Source organism: Nestor notabilis, unplaced genomic scaffold (genome assembly GCF_000696875.1).
Source record: "Nestor notabilis isolate BGI_N333 unplaced genomic scaffold, ASM69687v1 scaffold17001, whole genome shotgun sequence".
Lineage (NCBI taxonomy): Eukaryota > Metazoa > Chordata > Aves > Psittaciformes > Psittacidae > Nestor > Nestor notabilis.
Window position 1 is genome coordinate 68334 of NW_009914406.1, and position 10085 is coordinate 78418.

General features: G+C 37.1%; 1 protein-coding gene across 1 annotated transcript in view; it reads right to left on the bottom strand.

The window, feature by feature from the left end:
* The window catches only part of CYLD (cylindromatosis (turban tumor syndrome)), a 19889-nt gene that overhangs the window by 9745 nt on the left and 59 nt on the right, over positions 1-10085 (bottom strand). The window contains exons 1-8 of the mRNA XM_010023648.1: positions 9629-10085; positions 8271-8573; positions 7291-7396; positions 6156-6254; positions 4910-5026; positions 2930-3318; positions 1321-1486; positions 371-512 (exon numbers count right to left, since the gene is read on the bottom strand). The exon at positions 9629-10085 is cut by the window's right edge and continues 59 nt beyond it. Of these exons, the coding sequence (XP_010021950.1) occupies positions 371-512; positions 1321-1486; positions 2930-3318; positions 4910-5026; positions 6156-6254; positions 7291-7396; positions 8271-8573; positions 9629-10085 (1779 nt within the window). The remainder of the gene's footprint in view (positions 1-370; positions 513-1320; positions 1487-2929; positions 3319-4909; positions 5027-6155; positions 6255-7290; positions 7397-8270; positions 8574-9628) is intronic.

A 10085-nucleotide genomic window follows, 5' to 3' on the forward strand; every position in this document is an offset into this window, starting at 1 on the left:
TCCTTTCTGCAGCAGAGTACAAAACCAGCTGCCTAGGCAGGCTTCCGCAAATATAAATTATAAGAGATTATTTCCCTCCCTCCACCCCTCAGCCTTTGCACTCTCATCCCTCAAAAATTACCAGGCCAGGGACTCAGTCAAAAAGAGTACAGAAACATAAGTGCCAGCACAATTTGGACATGATTAGCACTTGTGTTCTACTGCAAACGCTGCAGAAGCTGTTCAGATTGGAAGAGCATAGTAACGTGTCAAAGGGTGCAGTGCATGACTTTGCAGGCTGCACAGCAATACAGACAGACAGTCATTACAACAAAGATCACGTGTTGTGCATTTCTAGCATGGGATGCCACTATACAAATTATGAACTTACCAGAATAAGGTGGAGTCTAAGTAACAGGAGTTGTAATGACCCTGGATACCTTTCTTCTTTCCAATCATTGTCTCTAAACCTTCTTTTTCCATTTTTGGAGGAGTGTTTTCTTCTACAACTTCACTTAAGTAACCTCCAAAGGCTGAAAGTTTTTTTTTCAAAAAACACTTTAAAGCCTCAAATTTTATCCTCCTTGAGATTTTCCTATTAAAGTTTTACAGCTAAGTTGCTGCCTTAGTGTAAGCATTCCTTCTCTGGACTAGCATAGCATTTTATTATAGCTGAGACTCATTGCTTCCAGAGAGCAAACAAGGCCTCACATCCCACTGACAATGAACATTAGAATGCTTCAGAAAGCCTGGAGCACTGAATTAATTTTATTCAGCAAGAATGAAGTTCTCTTCTCATTATATATGCCATGCTCTCACTATCTTACAGGTATCAGACACTTTTTTCTTTGCTATTGTCCCAGGCAATACAACATGACCCAAGAAATCTAAAATATCTGAAGTTAGGAAAAAAATTAAGTTTTTCACCACTAACTTCTACCATTCAAATGCATGCCTTTCTATGTTAACATTTAGGAAAAAGCTAATTTGACATTACAGAAAAATAACTGTCTTAATTTCTGATAATGCAGTCAGCTATTGCTGGAGTTGCAAATACCACTTTCAACAAGATTGCTTTATCACTGCTATAGATGCGCAGCATGACAAAAAAAAAAAAAATCACTTAATTTTATGAATTTAAGTATATGAACACCTTCTTATTTTTAAAAGTAATCCATAGAAGGGTTATGTTCTGTACAAACTGATATTCTAATCATTCATCTCATTTATGTAATACCTGTACAGATTTTCAAGTGTTCCATACAAAGAACATATTGCAGAAATAAATGAAACCAAACCCCAGGTCAGTTCCCAGCTGATAAGTAAGCAGAAGCTCAGTACCTAGAGAGTTGCAGCGTTCAATCTGGTTGGAAACGGGCTGTAGTGAGGCAAACCTGGAATCTGGCCTGCAGCTTTTCAGTTTAACAAAAAGAGCTTTCTTCGGAGCACAAGTGAAGTATCGAGTTCCTTTAAATGTGCCATCTGTACAACCTGCACATTCATCTTCCTGAAAATTCAAGTGAGAATTCACTATGTTTCTTATTTCTAGAATTCTGGAGTAAGACATTTGACAGTATATCTACCCATAAATCACCCTTCAGGTACTCTGAAGCTTGATATACAATATTCTTGCATATTAGTATACAAAGCTCCACCTGATGTAGGCTTTAACTGGATTTATTGAGAAAATTAAGAGTCTCATTTTTTTCCTTCATGCTTAAACTTTCACTCAATCCAAAATAAAAATTCCATCAGAAGCAGCTTGGGGGAAGTAGAAGAGAAGAGCAAGAATTAAACCTGTCAACATCAGGAATTTAACTAAGCTAGCCAGTAACTCCAGATACCTTCTATAGTTAGAAAGAATACACATCCACTACTAAGCATCTTTTAAAACTGAATTAAAATCACTAATCATTGGAAAGTGTGAATACTTCCAGGGTGACTGTCACCTGCACAAAAAAAATACCTTGTCTGCAGAGCACACAAAATGTACATCAAGGAAAGACAACACAAACTAGGTATGAAAAATAACAAGTTATCATCATGAATCTTTGACAACATGATTTAAGGTCTGCTTACTAACAACTGCTAGGTTTTAACACAGAAATGCCTGATGGGCAGGTCTGAGACCCTGGTTCAACACAAGACACCCTAAGATGCAACCTCAGAACACCTATGGCAAATGGTATCTTGAGCTTTACCCAACAAAACCCCAGTCTGAAATTCCAGTCACATTCTCACTTACTTTGCTAATATGTCTGTTGTTTTACATAACTGTACAGTGTTCCATCTGAAATGTAACTGAACATGATCCCAAAATAAAGAACTGCATCTCCCTAATTGCATACACATTTATTTAGCTGATAGCCAATCACAACCTTGGCAGCAGCTGCCACAGAGCAAATGCCGGTACACAGTAGCAATTCACTGTTGCGGCAACTATGAATTTACACAGGGCCCACAGAACATATCAAGCACGCAGCTGTCAAATCAATAGTATCACTACTAGTGATTATCAGAACCAGTGTTTTCTCTCTCATAGTCATGATTCTGACCACTGCCTGTTTGCTGGTATGCAAAAAATAAACAAAAAATTGATATTCAATAAAAACTCTTACAGCCAGGGCATTTTATGTCAACCTGCATTTCAACTTTTTTCAATTAATATTTCCATAACATAAGCAAAGGACACTCCTTTAAAAGTAAGTGAACAACCCTAGAAATTCAGTTACCCATTGTGACACAAAGACATCTCAGGGCCTACCAACAGAGTAACGTCTAGGCCAGCCAAACAAGTCAGAACTCATCTAAGAATTTAGCTGTGCTATAAAGAGATCACATGGCAACCTATTTGAACAAATTCCTCCAGGCTGACTGCTTTTGCAAAGTATACAGGCACCAACTCTCAGAAACAAAGCTAACATTAATATGAACTACAATTTATATTTACCAGTTCCAGTCCAGCTAATACTTCATTTACTCCAGGGGGCTGGCCAATCCAGCGGATTACTCCATAGAAAGGAGGATTTTCTTTAACTTCAGCCAGGGAACCTGCTTCAAGACCATGCGAGTTCCCAACTGGGCCTGCTGATGATGGACTCTCCTGGTTTGCTGTAGTATTTACATCACCAATGACAGACTGAACGGATAAAGAGAGAGGACTGTGTCCAATAGCAGTACCAGTACCATTAGTGCTTGACGTTTTTGTCAAGCTGAAAGGGAGGGAGTGAAATCTGTTTTCTGTAGACACAGAGTTCGTTAAAGGTGGCTGCAGTGGTGGTGAAGAATGTCCAAATCCAGGAGATGAATCACTAAGTGATTTTGCTGGGTCTTCAGCAGCTGTTAAAAATCAAACCCAGGATATCAGTTAATGTTGGGGGTTTTTTCCCCATCTTACAAAACAAAATACTCAGATATCAAACCAATGAAATGCATTTGCAAGCACATCAGATTTAATGGGTACTCTGCGTAGGAAGCACTAACAGGTGGGGACACGTAGGAAGATGTTTGTCACTTGGCAACACTGGGGAGACAAAACTGGCTGAGCAGACACTGCTGCAGTCCCACCACTTTTAACACAAACAACAGAAAAACAACAGAGAAAGGAGATGTTAGCCAAAAACTACAAGAAGGTTTACACTGAAAATGGTCTTTTTTTTAGCCCTTTGGCCCCACATCAGATTTTTTTCTCTGAATTCAAGTTAATAGTCCCAAGGATTATGACTGTAATGGACAAAACTACGAGAACTCATTGGTGAGTGTGACTGAGGAAGGAGTGTGGTTCTCAGCTCATACAGAGATGTGTAATTGCTTGCAGACATGATCTGCAAATGCAAAAACATTTATTGCCTTTGCTCCATGACAATACACTTTGGTTCTAACACAAGGACTCTATCAATGTCTATAAGAATTAAGGATTTAAATAAGTAATGATTAATGCAGAGATTGATAAATATGATCACAACTAGATGCAATAGCACAAGTGTTCTGTATCTTCTCTTATCTCTCTACATGGCCTCAAATACACAGCTGCTATTCACAGAGCAAAAGCCTCTTCTTCACACTTCTTCTCCCCATGCTGTTTTATTAACTGAAGTTAGTGTCCAAAGATTTTAATCTTTTACTTCCATAGTCCTTTCTAGATAGGACATTTTCCTTGTTTATTTTAAATATTATAATAAATTAATTTTTAACCAGAATTACAAACTGTTGGAACAACATCTTCAAAGAACAATTTGAACCCATTTTCTTTTACAGTTCATGGAATTCTGGGACTACTACTGCTATAGGCTTCCATTGTAAATTAACATTATTAGTTTAGTATTTACCCCTTCAGTCACTACCCAGCAAGTAACACTTCAGATATACTGATCCTTGAGGTATGTGCACCCATACTTGGAAGAATTCAGGGACAGATTTTACAAAGTAACTTCAAAAAATACTGAAAAAAAAAAAAATTATATGCTTATTCAGATTAATTACACCCCCAACTCAGACTGATTAGCTGGCATGGCAGAATATTACAGTTCCTTTAGACCTATAACATTAGCTACAAAAAGACAGTCAAAATAAAATTACTCTATATGCTTGGCTACAAAGGAATATCTTCGTATCTTCCTTCCAAGCCTCAGCTTTTATTTTGCCTGCAAGACATGTGCATTCCCACAGAGCTGCACACACGCTGCCAAGAATGCAATCTCCTACATGCAGGATAAAACCACAGGTCTGTTAATTAAGACAGAGCATGTTTCCATGGAGGTTCAAAGATGCTTTTTATGATACAGTATATCTTCCACTAAGACAATATATTCCAATTGCTTTAAATTTAAACTCATACTTGTTTTATTTGAAAAACATCAGTACACTCTAGTTTTGTTTGTTTTTTTAAATAAAGTGAATGTCTACATGAAAGACTGTAATCTCTCTTTACCTTCATCAATATACCATGGGGGTTTTGCTTTTGTTTGAGGCTGAGAGTCAACCGATGAGCCATTTAATGTGTAGAAGACTTCAGATCTGTTTCTGTTTCCAGTTTCAGAGGTAGATCCTGGAAAACAACACAAGGAGATTAATCTCTGCCTACAAAAGGTTAGCTACACTCTTATTTCATAGCATAAATTTGTTACTATACTTTACAGAGGACAAAACTGCCTTTCCACAAAGCAGTAAACTCCCCCATCAAAGCTAACACATTTCTAAGCTTGCAAGAAGGTAGCAGTTTATAGCAAACCAACTTAATCCTCCAAGCTGGAATTTCAAGTCACCAACCTGATAGCAGCAGAATATACCCCGCAAGTGCCAGTTTTTCATTGCTGTAAGTTACGGATATAAGAAAGTATTTGAGATACAGTGTACAGCAGGTATTTTTGGGTTTTAAAGTAAAAAAAAAAAAAATCAGAGTAGGCAAATAAAGTACCGATTCAATTCCACACAGCTATGACTTGTGCCAACATAGAACCACAGTTACTTGACTGAAGACCATTTCTGCCAGCATCCAATGCCAGGCAAAAGCTTACAGGATATACTGTCATTAGTATTCTACAACTCAAACCAGCCAATAGTAAACTCAAGACACTGAATTTTGATTTCTGCCTTTAAAAAAAATAAATAAATTGTTTCCCTTGCAGGTTTTATTTTGGGGTTTTTTATTTGGTTGGTTGGGTTTTTTGTTTGTTTTGTTTTGTTTTTTTCCCTGGAAGGATTTTCAGAGCTGGCCAAAACCAGAGTAAAAAGGTTTATTCAAGAATTCAATCTTGGTTTTGAATTGCAGCAAAATTAACTATTTACTATTGAGTAGATGTGGTCCTGGGCTAAAAACACGGAAGTTTCTAGTCCTGCAGAAGGGAGATTATAATTATTAAAAAATAAAAAACTAAACAAACACCCCCACACCCCACACTTTCAGAAAATAAGAATACAGCCCTGAAATGGTTATAATAGACAACAAGCCAATATGCCCCTGAAGTTTTGCTAAACCTCGAACTGTTTTTCATGAAAGCAGTCTTAACTTAAACCACCTACGTTATTATGATAAAGTAAATTCACACTAATATTCTACTTCAGAGAAACTTACCTTGATATATAACTGAAATAATAAATGAAGTGATAGGAAATACAAGGCAACACTCTTCCCCAAGAAACAGAAATTTGTAAAGAAAATCAGTTCCCATACATACCAGTAGACTTTGGCTTACTATGATTGAACAAGCTTTTGTCACCACCACCTCTTGAGGTATAAGCAAGCTTGGGAGGTCTCCTGTCCTGTGACACAGTCTCTACAACACGGTACATAAGAAGAATTTTAGTTTCCCTTTTCTATGCTTTCACTATGTCAAAGAGAAGTTCAACTTGAAATGTAACTGAACCAAGGCTTAGCATCATAAGTTTTAAAACCGAGTGGAGCAAAACCTTGTTTGGCACATAACCAACATTTTACATATATAGGATTTGCTACTACCACATCAGCAATTACTTTACTCTGGTATTCCATTATTTCTTGAACACACCAAATACACTGAAGAATGTGAAATCAATCTATGTGTGTGCTTCCATTATAGGAACAAATGCACGACATTCTAAATTTTGTTTTCTACCAACACATCTGCAACACATGCTCTTTCCCAAAATGTAGAAGTTCCCATAAATTCTCCAGAGAAGGGGAGAAATCACTCAAAAACATGCATCCCAACTAAACCAACAAGAGGGAAATGAATGTAAGAGAAATCAGCCAAATTGAAGAGAGGGGGCAACAGTCAGAATACAGGCTGTACAAAACCACACAACTCAGAAAACAAATCAGGGGACCGTGGTGATTACAAGTAAACATTATTCAGCGAATTACTGTGGATAGTGAACCTTTCCACAGTTTTGTAAGGAATTTTCAAGTATTTACTCACAGAATGCATCAGTAACACTATCAATAATTCTATCAATAATAGATAATACTATCAATACATTTCAAGCACAGAAAGAACAGCTTTCTGATCCAAGATACTTAAACTCCTGGAGTAAATTGAACAGCATTCAAAAAATAGATTCCTGCTACAGACACTTACATATTTGTTAATTTTACATAACTGCACTGTAAATACTACACAAGTTGACATCAATTTTTTTTCAGTATTAAACCTTTTCTAATATTGAGAGTGAAATGAAAAGGAGAAGGAAACTGAAAAGAAGTATAACACAGAGGGTTAAGCTAATTTGAGTGAATTTAGGATATTAATTCCACAGTATTGTTTTAATCATTTAACTTTGCCTGGGTTGAGATGTTATCAAAGCTTGCCTTCTGGCTAAGAAAGTAGAGCATACCTGGAATAACATCATTGATATGCAAAAGAAGTGTACTTTCAACACTTGCAAAACTGCACAGCTGTATTCCATTGTATCTTCCATCCCAGTTTCCAATAGGATTATCCTATAGAAGAACATATAATATGTATCCCAAGATTTACAGCATACAAAACACACATATATGTCTTCAGGAATGTAAAAAGTAAGAAAATGAAAGGTTTTACAACACCTGCTTTTTCCTGTAACAAACTTTGTATTTGGAACATTCAAACATTATGGTCTTCAAAGACAAACAGGAACTTAAAAACTGTTCTTTTGAAAAATATTTCTTTTTTTAACAAGCATTCTTGTACTAAAATTCATTATTTGTAAACAGGTTAGAAAAACTCCAGTGCATTGTTAGGCAATGGCTACTACAATCAAGAAAATGGAAGCACCTGATGATCTACAAAAACAAAACACCCTTCAACTACCAAAGTTTGAAAGCTGTTCATTTTAAAAAATTGAAGTTGCTAGAAATAATTTTTAATGGCAAGCTTCACATTTTCTTGAAAGATCAACTTTTGTACTTAAAACTCAGTATTTTTAAGATAGGACAATGTCAAACAGACCAAAGTTACATGAAAAACAAGCTCTTAAAAATAGCTCACAAAGGCATCCAGCTTACTGTTTCAAAAGGCAGAACAAAGCCAGTCTCACAAGAACAAACACTCAACTCCACGACAGCAAGACTGACATCTAACTTTGCAAGTAGCTCAGTGGAGGCTCCTCAGAGTAACCAGAGTATTTCTCCTGAACTGTTTAGAATCAAATAGGATACTATTTACCTGATGCCAAAAAAAATGACCGCCAAGGGGCATCTTTGAACACAAGTGTTTATTTCGCATTTTAGGTCAGCCTCCACTGAAGTAGCTTGTGGATAATGCTTCTTTTATAATGCATGTAATTTGCTAGCTAACACACATGCAGAAGTTATTAAATTCAGATTATTTTCTTACCATGTCCACTCCAACAACGTATCCTAAACTTTCGTTTCCTGGTAAGACATCACAGAATATAACTGTCCCATACTCTATACTCTCTCCTATCTTCAGAGAAACCCTGGAGTTGATCTCCAGAGGAGGAAGTTCTACCTGCATTGCGTCAACAGGAGCTGCATAGTCACTTTCCAGTTCATTGTCATCATCTTCCACCAGCTCCAGTTTGTCCAAAGCAACAAAAACCCCACAATCCTCATCGCATCTGAAAAGCTGCTTGCCTTGGTACTGTCCATCAGTAAAGCCCTGACCACGACCTTCTTCCTAAGTGTTGAGGGGGGAGAGGGGGGGAAGAAAGGAAGGAGAAGGAGAAAAAAAAAAAAAAAAAGAAAAAGCATATTTTGTGCAGAAGCAGACTACTATAAAAGCAGTAACATAATGCAGTGCTTTGAAGAAACTGCAATTAGAACTGGTCTGGTGAACTACCACTATATTTGGAGAAATCTGTTGCTAGAATCTGTGGTAAACATATACTCTATCTTAGGGGAATAAACAGTAAGATGTTGTTTGACTGGAGAGCAGTTGCATGCAGAAGCCTTTTTACTTGGAGAAACATGTTTTCTTCAGGTGCAAATCTTGCTTCCACCATCAAATTTTTGCCATATCAAGACAAGACTCATACATATTAGACATAATGCTAAGCATTCAGAAGTTCCACTTAGATGCCAAATAAAAAGAGACAATTTTCAGAGGCACTTGGCCTTGATATTCCCTGATATTTAGTGAGAAATGCAAAGAACTCGGGGGAAGTTTAAAGAGGACTTTGAAAAACATACTTAAAATGCCAGAATGGCACCTTCTTGAATCTTACCCTTCAAAAGCTTATGGCCAACATTACTTTTGCAGGTGTATCTCACTAGGCACACAGCAGCAACATCCTCTATTTAACTAGTTGCTATTTGACTTTTAGAGCTCTACAAAACTGGCAGCCCTGAAATCCAAGCCTGCTTTTAGGGATTGTATCCTGCCACGTGCAGGGCAAAACAAAGTACCCAACAGAAATCTAAGAGTCAAATATTTGCCACAGTGGGGATGGAAGTAGTTAAATTTTCCTAGGCTGGAAGAGTCCGAGTACATTCTTTTTGCCAGCCCATGCACCTCATCAAGATTTACTTAACATGTAGAATACAAGGCAGATGTGATAAGGTGTGTTCACAGGTATTTAATAACAATATTTATGAAAAGATTGAAGATTACTGAATTTTTAGGGGTAGTGATGCTTTTAGAAAAGAAAACTATTATGATTGCCTCTTTCAATAGAATAGTTCTAGCTCATCTTATAAAGTATGTATGATACTTCCCCTTAGCAAGGAACTTACCAGTAACTCTACTCCAAAGTATATCCCTGTTAGGGACCTTTCTTGCATCAAGGGTCCTCTGAAACGAACAACTCCAGGAAATTTCTCATCTCCTGATCTCAGCTGTACTCTTACAGGTGAGCCAATATCTATTTGGATGCCTTTAGTTAACCTGCTTTTGCTTTTAAACAGACTGTACCTTTCCTCACAGTTAGTAATAGCCAAAAGCAACTCAGCTAGTTTTTCATTTATTTCTATAACATCTTTCTCGTCCACAAACAGGATCGCGTGAGGTTGTTCCAGAATCTTTAATCCAATCTGCAGTTTCTTGCCTTTACAAGGAATATTTCTGGAGTGTCCCACAGAAGAACGGTCTTGAAAAAACTGCCCAATGCTACCTTTGGGAACTTTTAAGAGCTTTTGAGTCTGCTTGTCTAAGACACTGCATTCCTGGAGAAGCAAGTAAAAGATCCGCTCT